The 19,085-nt window shown below is 39.1% G+C and overlaps 1 protein-coding gene across 3 annotated transcripts in view; it reads right to left on the bottom strand.

The window, feature by feature from the left end:
* Positions 1-19,085, bottom strand: part of CADPS2 (calcium dependent secretion activator 2) — a 1,413,577-nt gene that overhangs the window by 455,901 nt on the left and 938,591 nt on the right. For all 3 annotated transcript variants that reach the window (XM_053716670.1, XM_053716668.1, XM_053716669.1), the window contains exon 18: positions 1,598-1,754. In XM_053716670.1, the coding sequence (XP_053572645.1) occupies positions 1,598-1,754 (157 nt within the window). The remainder of the gene's footprint in view (positions 1-1,597; positions 1,755-19,085) is intronic.

The raw sequence follows: 19,085 nt of genomic DNA, 5'->3' as shown, positions 1-19,085 counted from the left end.
ACAGTACACTCCGGTACCATTTAAAAATAACAAACTTTTGATTGAAGAAATAAACTAAGTATAAAACACCACAGTCCTCTTACGACCTCCATCTTAGTTGAGAGTTGCAAGAGAATGACTGGATATGGCAGTGAGGGGAGGAGCTATATAGCAGCTCTGCTGTGGGTGATCCTCTTGCAACTTCCTGTTGGGAAGGAGAATATCCCACAAGTAATGGATGATCCGTGGACTGGATACACTTAACAAGAGAAATTCACTTTTTTTCTCACTGAAATTATTTACAATCAGCTTGTGCAATTATGGCACAGATGGTTGTAAATGATTCTCTGGGATCCCCTTTGTTCAGAAATAGCAGACATATATGGCTTTGGCGTTGTTTTTTGGTAATTAGAAGGCCGCTATATGCCGCTGCGCATCACACGTGTCTAGCAGTGAAGGGGTTTATTAGGTAGTTTGTAGGGAGCTTGCTGGGTTAATTTTAGCTTTAGTGTAGAGATCAGCCTCCCACCTGACACATCACACCCCCTGATCCCTCCCAAACAGCTCTCTTCCCTCCCCAACCCCACAATTGTGCCTGCCATCTTAAGTACTGGCAGAAAGTCTGCCAGTACTAAAATAAGTATCTTTTTAAAAAAAATAAAATTATAGCATATTTACATATGCTGCTGTGTAGGATCCCCCCTTAGCCCCCAACCTCCCTGATTCCCCCCCAAACAGCTCTCTAACCCTCCCCCTCTACCTTATTGTGCGCCATCTTGGGTATGATTTTTTTTTTTAATTTCTGTAGTTTAGCTCCCCCCGTCTCCAAAGACCAACCTCCCAGATCCCTTAGATCCTTTTTATATAAATTCCCTCCCCCTCTCCCAGTTTTCTCACAAAATTTTTCTGTAGTGTAGCGGTTCCCACCCGCTCCCGCCCCCCTCTTAATTCAGGAACCCATCGATGGCTGCCCACCTGCTTCCCACATCGTTTCCCACCCACCAACGATTGCGGCCATCGATGTCCAGTGCAGAGAGGGCCACAAAGTGCTTTCACCGCTTTCCAAGACCGACGACGTACACCGTACGTCCTTGGTCGTTAACTGTATTTTTTTTTGAGGACATACAGCATACGTCGTTGGTTCTTAAGGGGTTAAAAGACTACGAAACCCAATTTTTTTATGATTCAGATAAAGCATACAATTTTAAACAACCTTCTAATTTACTTTCATTATTTAATTTGCTTTGTTCTCTTTGAATTTTTTATTGAAAAGGATATCTAGATATTCTCAGGAGCTAAAAGCCAGCTGCTGATTGGTGGCAGCAAATATATACAGTACTTATTTTCATTGGTTTACTGATATGTTTTGCTAACTCTCAGTAGTGCATTGCTGCACCTTAAATAAAGGATACCAAGAAAATGAAGAAAAATTGATAACAGAAGTAAATTGGAAAATTGTTTAAAATTGTATGCTCTATCTGAATCATGAAATCATTTTTTTAAGTTCCTTTAAAAAATACATAATGGTTTACCTGTAAAAAAATAAACAATAAAGGGCATTTTGTTGCAAAAATTCCTTAACACTTTGGCACCATTGACATAAAGACAAAGTACTTACCATCACTTCTTAGAAAATTATTCAGTAGCTGAAAAAGAGGGAAACTATCCCAAGAATCTTGTGGTTGTGAACTGAGTGCAGAATCCATATCCACCGAAAACAGAGACCAAAATATCTCAGCATGCTCAGCCATTAGGTCAGGCCACCAAGAAAAGGCCTAAAATTACACAAAAACAAATATTATGGTGAAACTGGTTTATAGTAAAGCAATAAATATAAATGAATATTAAAAAGCTAGTTTCCTTCTATTAAGGCTACTTTAATTCCATTTCTCTCTGCTTTCACTGCTATATTATTTTGGTTTTGCTTATCATCCTTCTGTCAAATTATTTGTCACTGAGAAAGGAGAGTAAGATACTTTTAGTTTAGTTTTGATGGTATTACTGTACAGCAATGCAGTAAACAGCAGTGTATGAACGTGTAAACAGTCAATGTTGCATTAAAGGGATGTGAAACCCACATTTTTTCTTTCATGATTCAGATAGAGCATGCAATTTTATTATCATTTTTTCTTTGTTCTCTGCATCTTTATTTGAAAAAACAGGAATGTAAGCTTATGAGCCGGCCCATTTTTGGTTCAGTACCTACATTTAGCCACCATTCAGCAAGCGCTACCCAGGTGCTGAAAAAATTGGGTTTGATATCCCTTTAATAAATAGTAGTTTCTCGGTTGCATGTGGTCCTCAAAGGCTCCTCTTGTGTTAGTCAGAGCAAATAATCTGCCCTTCTAATGAGGTATACCTCGAATTTCACCTCCAAACTTTCAAAATCCACTCTTACCATTTATTTCACACTTATTTTAGCTATTGCATTGCCCACAAATGTTAAGGGTTGCCACCCGTCCCTTAAAATACAGAACACTTATAAGTTACACATGCTGCAGGGTGTGCAGGGAGGAATATGAATAGTGCTGTCCAGAAACACAATACATGTTCCTCCCTGCAGCATGTGTAACTCATAAGTGTACAGGAAAACATGTCTGAGGTTGCAATATAATGGGAAGCTTTCAATACAAATTCTACAAGGCAGGAATGTAAGCCTGTGTCATTGCCACATGGAACTTGTATATTTCTTGCTGCCCTTGACAGATGCAAGGTGAAGAGAAGGGGTGAAAAGGTCTGAGATGAATAAAAAAAACATATCAAGAAAAGATGAAAAAAATGAGGAATGGTAGAGAATGAGAGATAAGTTAAGAAAAAAGGAGACAACAGAATGAGACAAATGAACAAAGAATATTTCTGTTGGTGCTGGCAGACTGAGAAGAGGCAACCACAGTTAGCATCTTGGGTATCTGGAGGTCATTAATGAAGTGTCAGAGAGGAAAGATGAAAAAGGGGGTAGTGTACAAGCGCTAACGTAATCCCCAAGATGTATCCAAACAGAGATCCTAACCAACCTCCAAAAAATATGCACAAATAGTAAGAAGTGAATACAGCGCCAACAAGAAGCCAAGGGATAAATATACTCACAGAGAGATAAAAGAAGATTATTTAATGAACCATGTTAAAAAGCATCAGTAAAAAATGTAAAAAAAACACATATAGATAAAATTACAAAAACAGGAATATCTTGCAGGAGCAGCTAAAGCTGATAATTACAATAAAAACAGAGATAATCACAGGTGATCAGTGTGAGTGGTACACCAGATTAAGAGTGTAAATTAGTGAAACAGAATAAGCCTAAGTACAACTATAACAAGTGCATCAAGCAAGAAATTAATAAACAATAGTACAAACAATAATGTTCAAAAAATAGTGTGTAAAAAAAATAGAAAAATGCACTGCAGTGCAAAAAGAGGGTCAAATAGTAAGTGAGTGCAAATGGATATAACAAATGCTAGCTACTAATCCAGTGAGGTAAAGATATAATTAAATAAAATACACAATATGCAATAACATAAAAAATATATTCCAAAAAAGTGTTCCAAAAAAGTGTTCCAAAAAGTTGATCAACAAATGTTAGTGAAGAACAAAAATAAGTCAATCAGAACCAAAAAAATAAAAAAAAATAAAAAAAAATGGGTGATGAAAAACAAGGTGAAAGTGAGGAAATTGGTTCCTTCAATATTAGTTACTTTAACAGATCCAAATTCCTGAGTGTGGTAGCTGAAGTAGCTGATTGGATCCTAGCACCTGTCAGCTGCTCCTATGATATCCTAAAAAGTGTCCCTGAAAACACTTTTTTTTTTTCATTTTTTTGGTTCTGATTGACTTATTTTTGTTCTTCACTAACATTTGTTGATCAACTTTTTGTAACACTTTTTTGGAATATATTTTTTATGTTATTGCATATTGTGTATTTTATTTAATTATATCTTTACCACACTGGATTAGTAGCTAGCATTTGTTATATCCATTTGCACTAACTTACTATTTGACCCTCTTTTTGCACTGCAGTGCATTTTTCTATTTTTTTGACACACTATTTTTTGAACATTATTGTTTGTAATATTGTTTATTAATTTCTTGCTTAATGCACTTGTTATAGTTGTACTTAGGCTTATTCTGTTTCACTAGTTTACACTCTTAATCTGGTGTACCACTCACACTGATCACCTGTGATTATCTCTGTTTTTATTGTAATTATCAGCTTTAGCCGCTCCTGCAAGATATTCCTGTTTTTGTAATTTTATCTGTATGTGTTTTTTACATTTTTTACTGATGCTTTTTAACATGGTTCATTAAATAATCTTCTTTTATCTCTCTGTGAGTATATTTATCCCTTGGCCTCTTGTTGGCGCTGTATTCACTTCTTACTAAGAGAGCAAAGATGACTTCAAATAACGTTTAGTGCTTAAATGCATTTAACGGGACAGTCAACACCAGAATTTTTGTTGTTTAAAAAGAAAGATAATCCCATTATTACCCATTCCCCAGTTTTGCATAACCAACACAGTTATATAAATACACTTTTTACCTCTGTGATTACCATGTATGTAAGCTTCTGAAAACTGCCCCCTTATTTTGGTTCTTTTGACAGACTTGCTTTTTAGCCAACCAGTGCTCACTCCAGTGTAACTTCACGTGCATGAGCTCTATATGAAACACATGAACTAACGCCCTCTAGTGGTCAAAATGCATTCAGATTAGAGGCAGTCTTCAAGGTCTACGAAATTAGCATATAAACCTCCTAGAATTAGCTTTCAACTAAGAATACCAAGAGAACAAAGCAAAATTGGTGATAAAAGTAAATCATGAAAGTTTTTTTGGGACTTGACTGTCCCTTTAAGTTAATGCCACAGATACCTCTCTTGAAATTTATAGGATAGTCCAGAGAAAATTAATCAAATAAATCAGGAGACTGTTCAAGAACCCAACATAAGCACTGACCAGAGTTATCTGAAGCCTTTGCTCGAAGAGGATAAGGAACAAGTGCAGAATTATTAGGCAAATGAGTATTTTGACCACATCATCCTCTTTATGCATGTTGTCTTACTCCAAGCTGTATAGGCTCGAAAGCCTACTACCAATTAAGCATATTAGGTGATGTGCATCTCTGTAATGAGAAGGGGTGTGGTCTAATGACATCAACACCCTATATCAGGTGTGCATAATTATTAGGCAACTTCCTTTCCTTTGGCAAAATGGGTCAAAAGAAGGACTTGACAGGCTCAGAAAAGTCAAAAATAGTGAGATATCTTGCAGAGGGATGCAGCACTCTTAAAAATTGCAAAGCTTCTGAAGCGTGATCATCGAACAATCAAGCGTTTCATTCAAAATAGTCAACAGGGTCGCAAGAAGCGTGTGGAAAAACCAAGGCGCAAAATAACTGCCCATGAACTGAGAAAAGTCAAGCGTGCAGCTGCCAAGATGCCACTTGCCACCAGTTTGGCCATATGTCAGAGCTGCAACATCACTGGAGTGCCCAAAAGCACAAGGTGTGCAATACTCAGAGACATGGCCAAGGTAAGAAAGGCTGAAAGACGACCACCACTGAACAAGACACACAAGCTGAAACGTCAAGACTGGGCCAAGAAATATCTCAAGACTGATTTTTCTAAGGTTTTATGGACTGATGAAATGAGAGTGAGTCTTGATGGGCCAGATGGATGGGCCCGTGGCTGGATTGGTAAAGGGCAGAGAGCTCCAGTCCGACTCAGACGCCAGCAAGGTGGAGGTGGAGTACTGGTTTGGGCTGGTATCATCAAAGATGAGCTTGTGGGGACTTTTCGGGTTGAGGATGGAGTCAAGCTCAACTCCCAGTCCTACTGCCAGTTTCTGGAAGACACCTTCTTCAAGCAGTGGTACAGGAAGAAGTCTGCATCCTTCAAGAAAAACATGATTTTCATGCAGGACAATGCTCCATCACACGCGTCCAAGTACTCCACAGCGTGGCTGGCAAGAAAGGGTATAAAAGAAGAAAATCTAATGACATAGCCTCCTTGTTCACCTGATCTGAGCCCCATTGAGAACCTGTGGTCCATCATCAAATGTGAGATTTACAAGGAGGGAAAACAGTACACCTCTCTGAACAGTGTCTGGGAGGCTGTGGTTGCTGCTGCACGCAATGTTGATGGTGAACAGATCAAAACACTGACAGAATCCATGGATGGCAGGCTTTTGAGTGTCCTTGCAAAGAAAGGTGGCTATATTGGTCACTGATTTGTTTTTGTTTTGTTTTTGAATGTCAGAAATATATATTTGTGAATGTTAAGATGTTATATTGGTTTCACTGGTAAAAATAAATAATTGAAATGGGTATATATTTGTTTTTTGTTAAGTTGCCTAATAATTATGCACAGTAATAGTCACCTGCACACACAGATATCCCCCTAAAATAGCTAAAACTAAAAACAAACTAAAAACTACTTCCAAAAATATTCAGCTTTGATATTAATGAGTTTTTTGGGTTCATTGAGAACATGGTTGTTGTTCAATAATAAAATTAATGCTCAAAAATACAACTTGCCTAATAATTCTGCACTCCCTGTATATGAGAAGGTTGGGGAATTCCATCCGACAGCTTAATGTATAAGATGGAGAACTGCAGGGGGGCCACTGAATGTCTTGATTATTTAAATTTTTAATAAAGTTAGTGTAAATTTACATAGGATTTTGATAAAGAATCTGGCAATTGCACAGATGTTACATTAAATGTAGAAAACAAAAAAGGGTGACATTTCCAAGGGAGAACTTTATTGTATTCATGAAGTTGTCACCTTATGCACGTGACATTGCAAATGGACAGTTTATTAGATTGGGAAGGAATTGCTCTGATTATATCTTGTTTGAAATTCAAAGCAGGTTGTTGAAGAGCAGCCATCTATCCACAGGTTATCTTGAATTGGTAATTAAAATAGCAAGAACAGGAGGCACGTACATGTTTGATGACTTTGCTTGAACATATAGGATTTAAAGGCAATTTGTAAGCTTTCAAAAGTTGCTTATAGCATTTATGAATCTGCTTAAATGTTAACATGTGATCTGTTTTAATCAATTAGATTTGAATAGGTATACATAAGAAAATGACTGGATTTGATAGGTCCATGTATGCTGCTTTGTATCTTTTTTTACACTTTTAATCTTTATATATATTTTACTCTTTTCTGGACTGCTATTGTGGATACTTTTTTATGATAATTTGCTTAAAGGGACATTGTACACAAGATTTTTCTTTGCACAAATGTTTTATAGATGAACAATTTACATAGCCCATCTGGGAGTGTTTTTAGAAAAAAATATATAGTTTTGCTTCTTTTCAAATAACATTGTGCTGATTTTCAAACTTCTAACCAAGCCCCAAAGTTTTAGATGTATACTGATGTATACAGACTTCACATTGCTTCTGTTTGTCTAATCTATCTTTTAAAACACATGGGATGGGGGAAGGATCTGCTCTCAGCCCCTTTTCAGTGGGTGTCCCAGCCTAACCTCATCAACAGTGCTAAATTGGGATCTTCTAGGTAAGTTTTTAACACTGGATTTTTATATCAGTGTCTGTGCATATTATTCTTTATAGTAGTGTCTATTACACCCAGGTACATAAAAAAGTGTGCATACTGTCCCTTTAATGATATATGGCCAGTTAAAAATAAAAAAAAAAATTAAAAAAAAGTAAAACAGTTTATTTAAAACGCCAGTAAAAACGGCTTCTCTTTGACACTGCAACATATGTCCTCCACAATCTCCATTCAATTAATATCACCTTGTCTGCATAGATATACAACCTGAATATATCTGAAATACATAAATTTACACTTACCTATCATAATTTGTCTCACTTTGTCTATGGTATAATTAACTACAAGACTGGTCAACCTTTAGATTGGATAGAGAATACTTGCCAGGCTCTTTGCAAAGTACAAAAGGGGAAGTCTTTACATCAAAATAATTTGATAGCTTAGCAGGAAGTATATTAATTAAATGTTCACAGGTCAGACAGAGCAATTTTAAACAACTCTCCAATTTACATGTATTATATAATTTAGTTTATTATTTTGGTATCCTTTGTTGAAGTTCATACCTAGGTAGGATGAAGAGCAGCTATAATCTGCTGGGGGCTGGCTGCTTATTGGTGACTGCACATATATGCACCTTGTCATTCGCTCACCTTATGTGTTCAGCTACTTCTTAATAGCATAGGCTTACTCATTAGCAAAGAATGCCAAAAGAACAAAGAAAATTTAATAATAGAAGACAATTTGGAAAGTTGTTTAAAATTAAATGCTGTATCTTACTATCCCTCTAAAAACAATTTAATTAAATTAACTGATTGCCATCAAAGTAATAGGATGTGAAAAATATAACTATCACCAAAAGTGAATTGTCCAGAGACAGCAATACCCCAAAAATGCCAATTCCCCTTAAAGGGACACTGAACCCAAACATTTTCTCTCGTGATTCAGATGGAGCATGCAATTTTAAGCAACTTTCTCATTTACTCTTATAATCAATTTTTCTTCGTTCTCTTGCTATCTTTATATGAAAAAGAAGACATCTAAGCTTTTTTCTTGGTTCAGAAATCTGGTCAGCAGTTTTTGATTGGTGGATGTATTTATCCACCATTCAGCAAGGACAACCTAAGTTGTTTACCAAAAATGGGCCGGCATCTAAACTTACATTCTTGCATTTCAAATAAAGATACCAAGAGAATAAAGAACATTTGATAAATAATTGAGTAAATAAGAAAGTTGCTTAAAATTTCAGGCTCTATCTAAATCACAAAAGAAAAAAATTGGGTTCAGTGTCCCTTTAATCACATTTTCGGTAATTTAAATTTTATACTTATTTTTTTTCCCTTCATTTCTGTTTTTATTTTCTTAATTAATCCACACATTCTTGTCATGACTCCTTGACATGATACCAATCTGTTTCCTGATTTTTTTTTCTCTTCCCTCCACTGTGGGCAATTCTTACAATGCCCTATGTAACAATGTTATATATAGAGCCTCCCTTTCCTATCTACTCAGTTTAAGCACATGCAGATTTAGCCTCAGATCCAGATTATCATGCACTAATAGATACTGGTGAATTACAGCACATGTCAGCTTCCACTATCAAACAAATAAATGGAGGGGGTGAGATAGTGTACTGTAAAATCTTTCCCCCTCTAATGTGTTCCTAATGATCCCCTTTACTACTGGAGCATGTTCAATTCGTTATAAATAGCTAGTTTACCTTCATTTTGTCAAGTGAAATTATTGATTTTGCCCGATTGCTGATTAGATTACTATAACATTTCTCCTCTATGTTTATTTATGTATATGAAACATAGGTTTTTGCTAATTGAAACTTCATCCCATTTAAATGGGCTGAGCTTGCAGGGAGAGCAGACTTTCTTATATTTCTCTTTATACACAGGTGTATCATTATCTTATCTTATATCATCAGGACACACAAAGGGCAATACTTACACCAATCTAAAATAAATTTATTTCCGAAGATATGGAGAGCCCACAACGTTATTCAATTACTAGTGGGAATATCACTCCTGTCCAGTAGCCAAAGCTGTTAAATGTTGCTCCCCTACCCATAATCCCTAGTCATTCTCTTTGCCTCTGTCAATGGAGGAGGTGAAGTTTGGTGTCTGAAGAAATCAATTCCTTTTCCGGGTACTTTTCCCTGCAAGCAAGGATTTGGGTTTAGCTGAGTCCACGTCAAGTCTCTTCAGTAGAGCAGTGGTAGCTTTTAAGCAGTTAGGAAGTTGTGAGGTAGTCCTTGCTTTGTTTCCTAACACATTGCTGCCAATGGTACAGAAAGCCAGAGTTGGTTACTCTGTTCTTTCTTTTTCACGCCTTGTGAGCTGTCTTACTGCCGGACAGCTAGACTGCAGGTAAGTGCTTTTGTCTTCTATGTCTTGGAGACTTGCACTTCAGAAGAATATTTCATATGCTGTAGATGGGGAAATTTTTAAAATCCTTTATACAGGACCCTCTTTGGCAGTGGGCAGGCACATTATGCATGTTGAGACTAGGGCCCCTATTTATGAAAGGTCTTGCGGACCTGATCCAACACTGCGGATCAGGTCCGCAAGACCTCTCTGAATGCGGAGAGCAATACGCTCTCCGCATTCAGCATTGCACCAGCAGTTTACAAGAGCTGCTGGTGCAACGCCGCCCCCTGCAGACTCGCGGCCAACAGGGAGGTGTCAATCAACCTGATCGTACTCGATCTGGTTGATTTCTGGCGATTCCTGTCCGCCTGCTCAGAGCAGGCAGACAGGGTTATGGAGCAGCGGTCTTTGTGAGCACTGCTTCATAACCGCTGTTTCTGGCGAGTCTGAAGACTCACCAGAAATACGGGCCCACAAGCTCCATACGGAGCTTGTTAAATGGGCCCCTAGGGGTTAAAGGGACAGTCTAGGCCAAAATAAACTTTCATGATTCAGATAGATCATGTAATTTTAAACAATTTTCCAATTTACTTTTATCACCAATTTTGCTTTGTTCTCTTGGTATTCTTAGTTGAAAGCTTAACCTAGGAGGTTCATATGCAAATTTCTTAGACCTTGAAGGCCACCTCTTTTCAGAATGTGTTTTAACAGTTTTTAACCACTAGAGGGTGTTAGTTCACGTATTTCATATAGATAACACTGTGCTCGTGCACGTGACGTTATCTGGGAGCAGGCACTGATTGGCTAGACTGCAAGTCTGTCAAAAGAACTGAAATAAAGGGGAAGTTTGCAGAGGCTTAGATACAAGATAATCACAGAGGTTAAAAGTATATTATTATAACTGTGTTGGTTATGCAAAACTGGGGAATGGGTAATAAAGGGATTATCTATCTTTTAAAAAATATTAAATTCTGGTGTAGATTGTCCCTTTAACCCCTTAATGACCACAATGTACCCTGTATGTCACTGGTCGTTAAGGTTTTTTTCAGGACATAATAGCACAAGTCTAGCAAGAACACGCTATTAATTCCCTCCCTCCAGCAGGCTTTGTGGAATAGAGCAGTCTCAATGCTGGTGGCAAGACCGCGCTATAAAACAATCAAGTCCCAAAAAAAGGCCAGCGACATACAGGGTACGTCGCTGGTCCTTAAGGGGTTAATCTTCCCTTTATTGGGACGTTTTTCTTCTTTAGTTTAATGTTGAAATAATTTATTAGTATGTGTGTGGCTTATGTTTTATACAGGGATTTATGTATAAACTTAAAATTTGGCAGTTGGTTTTCTTTGCTTGCTTAGCTAGAACAGGCTAACTGACAGACTGCTTGAGTGTTTGTGTAAAATAAGCTCTGGTGTTGTAGGCAGAGGGAAACGCGCACCTTTTACTTGCTGCGTAGTTTCCTCTCTTTGCTCTTTTTTGCTGTCGGATATTCACTGAGTGGAGCGGCATCATTGAATTTCAGTCTATTCAGTGTCAATCTACTATGTGATTGTTTTAAAGACTTCTGGCACACAAATTGTGTATAAGTGTTACAGTTAGGCACCTCAGCCTGTCTGAGGTGTAGGGGGCTGATTGGTTTATTATTTTAAATAATTTTTGCATAACATTAAGCAGCTGTGGTATTAAAAATTCTAAAAGTGACAGTGTATTTAAAAAAAATTCTACAATTTGGGGAATTTTTTATTTAGTATTATGGACATGGACCAAGACTCTGTGTTGTGTCTTTTGACAAATGCTTGTTATGCCTTGAGGCACAAATTGTTTTGCCTATGCAATTCTTTGCTGCATGCTTAGCTAGAATACTTCAATTTAAAGATACATTATTGCCCTCTGAGCCCAATGTCTCTCAGGATGATGCTGTTCAGGCAATGTCACAGCTCTCTCCTCAAACGTCCCAAGCCTCTATGGCATCACATACAGTGCCCTGCAGTTCCTCTTATCTGATACTGAAGAAGTAAACTTCAGATTTAAGCTTGAAAACCTTTGTGTACTGTTAAAGGAGGTATTGGCTACTTTGGACGACTCCAATACTTCTGTCGTCAACCCTAAGAAGTCTTGTAAACTTAATAAATACTATGATGTTCCTTCCTCTGTGGAACTTTTTCCTGTCCCAGACTGTGTGACGAAGATTATTTCACAGGAATGAGAGAAGCCAGGGATTCCTTTCTCTCCATCTCCTGTATTTAAAAAAATGTTTCCTGTTGCTGACTCCATTAAAGATTCTTGTTGCATGGTGCCTAAAGTAGAAGGGGTTATTTCTACTCTGGCTAAGAGAACTACCATCCTTATAGAGGATAGCTGCTCCTTTAAGGCTCCCATGGACAAAAAGCTGGAAGCTTTTTTGAAGAAGATGTATGTTCATCAAGGTCTTCAATGGTAACCTACAGTTTGTATTGGCACAGTAGCAAGTGCAGTATCTTATTGGTGCAAGCCCTTGTCTGGTTCAATTTTAGTAGAGACTCCGTTGGAGGAGATACAAAATAGTATTAAGGCTCTCAAACTAGTCAATTTTTTTATTTCTGATGCTAACATGCAAGTTATTAGACTGGGAGCCAAGATGTCTGGCTTATCTGTCCTAGCCCGTAGGGCATTGCGGCTAAAATCTTGGTCAGCTGACGTTACCTCTAAGTCCAAGCTTCTGGCGCTTCCTTACAAGGGTAAGACCTTGTTCAGACCTGGTCTGGCAGAAATAATTTCTGATATTATGGGTGGAAAAGGGTCTTTTCTACCACAAGACAAGAAGAACAGACTCAAAGGACGTCAAAGTATTTTCTGTTCCTTTCAGGTCAAAAGTCTTCCTCTCCCTCTTCCAAGCAGGAGCAGTCCAAGTCTTCTTGGAAGCCCAATCAGTCTTGGAATAAGGGGAAGCAATGAAAGAAACCCTCAGCTGAGTCTAAGTGGAGGGTTGGCCCCCAGTCCGGAATCAGATCAATTGGGGAGCAGACTTTCCCTGTTTTGTGAAGCGTGGAGACAAAATGTCCCAGATCCTTGGGCTGTGGACATAGTATCTCAGGGTTACAAAATATAATTCAAAACTTTCCCTCCCAGGGGAAGATTCAACCTCTCAAGATGAACTAAAGACCAGGTAAAAAGAGAGGTATTCTTGAACTGCATTCAGGACCTTTTCTCCTTGGGAGTGATTGTTCCAGTTCCAGTAAGGGAACAGGGTCTAGGATTCTATTCAAATCTGTTTGTGGTTCCCAAAAAGAGGGAACTTTTCGACCCATTTTAGACCTAAAGTGCCTCAACAAGTTTCTAAGAGTATTGTCCTTCAAAATGGAAACCATTCGTTCCATTCTTCCACTGGTTCAAGAGGGTCAGTTCATGATGACCATAGACCTGAAAGACGTGTATCTTCATGTTCCCATCCACAGGCATCATCACAAATTTCTGAGATTCGCCTTTCTAGACAAACACTTTCAGTTTGTGACTCTTCCGTTTGGAATTGCCACAGCTCCCAGAATTTTCATGCAGAGATCTTGTTGTCTTTTCTATGTTCCCATGGTTGGAAAGTGAATCTGGAAAAGAGTTCCCTTGTTCCAGCTACAAGGGTGGTTTTCTTAGGGACCATAATAGATTCCCTATCTATAAAAAAAATACTGACGCAGGTCAGAAAATTCTCTCCTCTTGCCTCTCTCTTCAGTCTACTGTTCAACCATCAGTGGCTCAATATATTCAGGCAATTGGTGTGATGGTCGCTTCCATGGACATCATTCCCTTTGCTCGATTTCATTTAAGAGCTCTGCAATTATGCATGCTCAGACAATGGAATGGAGACCATTCGGATCTGTCTCAGAGGATAGATCTAGACCAGTCGACAAGAGACTCTCTCCCGTGGTGGCTTTCTCTGCCACATGCTTTCGGAGACCTTCTTGGGTGATTGTGACCACGAACGCCAGCCTGCTAGGCTGAGGAGCAGTCTGGGATTCATTAAAGTTGAAGGGACTATGGACTCGGGAGGAGTCTGCTCTCCCCATAAACATCTTGGAGTTGAAAGTGGCACAGATTTTTCAGTGGGCGGAAGCTCACAATTGTTGTCTGTCTGCCATCCACATTCCTGGTGAGGATAACTGGGAAGCGGATTTCCTGAGCAGACAGACATATCATCCCATGGAGTGGGCTCTCCATCCGGAGGTGTTCCCCAAGTTAACCCTCAAATGGGGGGTTCCGGAGTTGCATCTAATGGCATCTCGGCAGAACGTCAAGCTTCCAAGGTATGGTTCAAGGTCAAGAGATCCTCAGGCCACTCTGATAGATGCTCTGGCAGTTCTTTGAAATTTCGGTCTAGCATTCCTGTTTCCTCCGTTTGTGCTTCTTCCACGTGTTATTGCTTGTATCAAACAAGAGAGAGCATCGATAATTCTAATAGTTTCTGCATGGCCTCTCAGGATCTGGTATGCAGACCTAGAGTAGATGTCATCTTGGCCGCCTTGGAGGTTGCCTCTGAGGAAGGACCTTCTAACTCAGGGTCCATTACTCCATCCAAATCTCATTTCTCTGAAGCTGACTGCTTGGAGATTAAATGCTTAGTTCTGCCTAAGCGTGAATTTTCTGAGTCAGTCATTGAGACCATGATACAGGCTCACAAGCATTTTACTCGAAGAAATTTACCATAAGGTATGGCATAAATACCTTTATTGGTGTGAATCTAAGGGCTACTCTTGGAGTAGGGTCAGGATTCCTAGAATTATGTCTTTTCTCCAGGAAGGTCTGGAGAAAGGGTTGTCAGTCAGTTTTCTGAAAGGTCAGATTTTTGCATTATCTATTTTGTTACACAAGTGTCTGGCGGATGTGTCAGATGTTCAATTTTTTTGTCAGGTCCTGGTCAGAATCAGGCCTTTGTTTAAACCTGTTGATTTACCTTTGAGTCTTAATCTTGTTCTTAAAGTTTTGCAGCAGGCTCCGTTTAAGCCAATGCATTCCATAGATATTAAGTTGCTTCTGCTCGGAGAGTTTCGGAACTGTTGTGATTCGCCTTACCTTATCTTTCATGCAGATAAGGCGGTTCTTCATACTAAATTGGGGTTTGTTCCTAAAGTGATTTTGGATAGAAATATTAATCAGGAAATTGTTGTTCCTTCTCTCTGTCCCAATCCTTCTTCTCATAAAGAACGTCTGTTGCAAAACTTGGATGTTGTGCATGCTCTAAAATTCTACCTACAGGCGACTAAGGATTTTCGCCCTGTTTGTCTTCTGCCCTGTTTGTATGTTTCTCAGGAAAGCGTAAGGGTCAGAAGGCTACTTCTACGTCTCCTTTCCTCTGGTTGAGAAGTATAATTTGTTTCGCTTTTGAGACTGCTGGACAGCAGCCTCCTGAGAGAATTACAGCTCATTCCACTAGGGCTGTCTCCTCTTCTTGGGCTTTCAAAAATGAAGCTTCTGTGAAACAGATTTGCAAGGCTGCAACTTAGTCCTCTCTGCATACTTTTTCCAAATTTGATACTTTTGCATCAGCTGATGCCTCTTTTGGGAGAAAGGTTCTTCAAGCGGTGATGCCTTCTGTTTAGGTCTGCCTGTCTTGTTCTCCCTGTTCATTCTGTGTCCTCTAGTTTGGGTATTGGTTCCCACTAGTAATTGAATGACGTTGTGGACTCCATATCTTAGGAAAGAAAACAAAATGTATGCTTACCTGATCAATTTCTTTCTTTCCGGATATGGAAAGTCCACAACCCCACCCTTTATTAAGACAGTTATTTTTTAATAAACCTCAGGCACCTCTACACCTTTGTGTTATTACTTTTGCATTTCCCTTCGGTCAAATGACTTGGGATTATGGGCAGGGGAGTGACATTTAACAGCTTTTCTGTCATGCTCTTTGCCTCCTCCTGCTGGCCAGGAGTGATATTCCCACTAGTAATTGAATGACGTTGTGGGACTCTCCATATCCAGAAAGAAAGAAATCTATCAGGTAAGCATAAATTTAGTTTTTTTTTACAATTTGTCCCACAACCCTGGGCAGATGATTGCAGCTTCTGCCTCTTGTTTTAATATCTCTTCTATAGAGAATATAGCGATATTCATATTTTCAGTATAAGTGGCAAAGTGAGGATCATAAGGGCCCCTACTAAAACGAATGATTGATTAATATTGATACATTCTAATTAAAGTCAAATCTAGACAAACTGCTTGTAGTGGAAATATCTGTTTTTATAAATCCTACATGGCAGGTTTAGTGTTTATTTGTTAAACACTAAGGGCCAGATTAAAAGTGGAGTGCTAAATATCGATTGCATGCAAGCGAAATTTGACGATCCACTTTTTAATACCAGAGCATGATAATGTGCACTTTTATTACAAGTTAATCGCAATGTGAACGTCAGCTCACGTTCGCATTGCTAGGAAGTATTGCACTCATGAGCACGCGCTTCCATAGGCTCCTAAGGGAACCTCATTCTGATGAACTCACAGATCCTCATGAGGTGTGTAGTGCGGAATCAGCAGCCTCAACAGGGATCAGGCGAACCCCAAAAATGGCCAAATAAAAGGAGCAAAGAGCAAGTATGATAAAAAGTGTCTAATTTATTGAAAGTACACTTTAAAAACAGCAACACATTTCTCAGCAATAAAATGCTGTTTCATCAGGCAGCCTGATCCCTGTCGAGGCTACTGATTCCGCACTACACACCTCCTATGGTCTATTGGAGTTTGGCTTAGCATTGGGGTTCCTGCATCCGGATTGGTGTATCTACTCCACGTGACCGGCACTACGGCGTGCCCCGATCTGCTGTGTCCGGCACTTTGGTTGTGCCTCTGCCTTTGTGAGTAGCCACCCTCAAGGGTTCGTCTCTGTCCTCTGTATTCTTGTTGTACAGACAATAATGTTCTATGTGGTGCCTCTTTTATCGGTCCCTGCAGGATCTTCTATCTTCATCTACACGCCCAAGAGTGCTGCCTTTTTCTCATCCGGAGTTTGTTACTACTTTTCACAAGGGCACCTCCTCTACGGCTCCTATGTTCTAGACCTATTGAGATATATATATATATATATATACACACACACACACCACGCACTAATAGGAATTACCTGGATTTACATTGATTACTCAGAAAACTGTGCACAGTTACATTGTTTCTTAATATTAAACACATCCACATGAACCTCTGGGCTAATTATTCCTTGTAGCTAATTTGTAGTAAGGTGTTTCAATCAATAAGACATGAATGTAGGTGAAAGTTGTAGGTACCACTATAAAAACAAGGTCGAAAGAGATATCAAAATAGGAATCATAAAGATGCATAAAACTGGAAACGTCTGCAAAAAGATTTGTTTTTCATCAACCTACACCAAGATAGATTGGTATAAAAATGGAAGAAATTCAACAGTGTTGCTTCTCTCAATAGGAGTGGGGTCATGCAAGGATCATGGAAGAAACACAGCACCAATGGCTGAAAGAGGTTAAAAAGAATCCTAGAATACAGCAAATAACCTTCAGTAATGTCTTAAACTTGAAGTATGTACTCATATGTTAAATATAAGCAAAACACCAAACAACAAAGATATTAGTGTATCAATACCAAAGCCTCATTCCAACCATGAAGCATTAAGGACGGATGATAGTAGTTTGCTTTGCTGCCTCAGATCCTTGATAGTTTACTATCACAGAGGGAATAACAAATTAAAAAACAGAATTTATGCTTACCTGATAAATTACTTTCTCCAACGGTGTGTCCGGTCCACGGCGTCATCCATAACTTGTGGGAATATTCTCTTCCCCAACAGGAAATGGCAAAGAGCACAGCAAAAGCTGTCCATATAGTCCCTCCTAGGCTCCGCCCACCCCAATCATTCGACCGACGGACAGGAGAAAAAAACAGGAGAAACCATAAGGTGCCGTAGTGACTGTAGTTAAAGAAAGAAATTCATCAAACCTGATTAAAAAACCAGGGCGGGCCGTGGACTGGACACACCGTTGGAGAAAGTAATTTATCAGGTAAGCATAAATTCTGTTTTCTCCAACATTGGTGTGTCTGGTCCACGGCGTCATCCATAACTTGTGGGAACCAATACCAAAGCTTTAGGACACGGATGAATTGAGGGAGCCAATCAGGTTACCTAAACAGAAGGCACCACGGCTTGCAAAACCTTTCTCCCAAAAATAGCCTCCGAAGAAGCAAGAGTATCAAATTTGTAGAATTTGGCAAAAGTGTGCAGGGAAGACCAGGTCGCTGCCTTACATATCTGATCAACAGAAGCCTCGTTCTTGAAGGCCCATGTGGAAGCCACAGCCCTAGTAGAGTGAGCTGTGATGCGTTCAGGAGGCTGCCGTCCGGCAGTCTCGTAAGCCAATCAGATGATGCTTTTTAGCCAAAAGGAAAGAGAGGTAGCAGTAGCTTTTTGACCTCTCCTCTTGCCAGAATAAACGACAAACAGAGAAGACGTTTGTCTGAAATCCTTTGTTGCTTCTAAATAGAACTTTAAAGCACGAACTACATCTAAATTGTGTAACAAACGTTCCTTCTTTGAAACTGGATTCGGACACAAAGAAGGCACAACTATTTCCTGGTTAATATTCTTGTTGGAAACAACCTTTGGAAGGAAACCAGGTTGAGTACGCAAAACAACCTTATCTGAATGGAACACCAGATAGGGCGGATTACACTGCAAAGCAGATAACTCAGAAACTCTTCTAGCAGAAGAAATAGCAACCAAAAACAGAACTTTCCAAGATAACATCTTGATATCTATGAAATGTAGAGGTTCAAACGGAACCCCTTGAACATCAGGCACAGCTGCCAGTCGTTTGTGTAACAAGACAGTTATCTGTAACAAGACAGATAAAGCAGAAATCTGTCCCTTTAGAGAACTCGCTGATAATCCCTTATCCAAACCTTCTTGTAGAAAGGAAAGGATCCTAGGAATTTTAATCTTACTCCATGAGAATCCCTTGGATTCACACCAACAGATATATCTTTTCCATATTTTATGGTAAATTTTTCTAGTTACAGGTTTTCTGGCTTGTACCAGAGTATCTATTACAGAATCCGAAAACCCACGCTTAGATAAAATCAAGCGTTCAATTTCCAAGCCGTTAGCTGGAGGGAAACTAGATTTGGATGTTCGAATGGACCTTGTACTAGAAGATCCTGTCTCAAAGGTAGCTTCCATGGTGGAGCCAATGACATATTCACCAGGTCTGCATACCAAGTCCTGCGTGGCCGC

This window comes from Bombina bombina, chromosome 6 (assembly GCF_027579735.1).
Source record: "Bombina bombina isolate aBomBom1 chromosome 6, aBomBom1.pri, whole genome shotgun sequence".
Classification (NCBI taxonomy): domain Eukaryota; kingdom Metazoa; phylum Chordata; class Amphibia; order Anura; family Bombinatoridae; genus Bombina; species Bombina bombina.
Note: the sequence above shows the minus strand (reverse complement) of the source record. Positions and strands in the feature narration are given on the sequence as shown.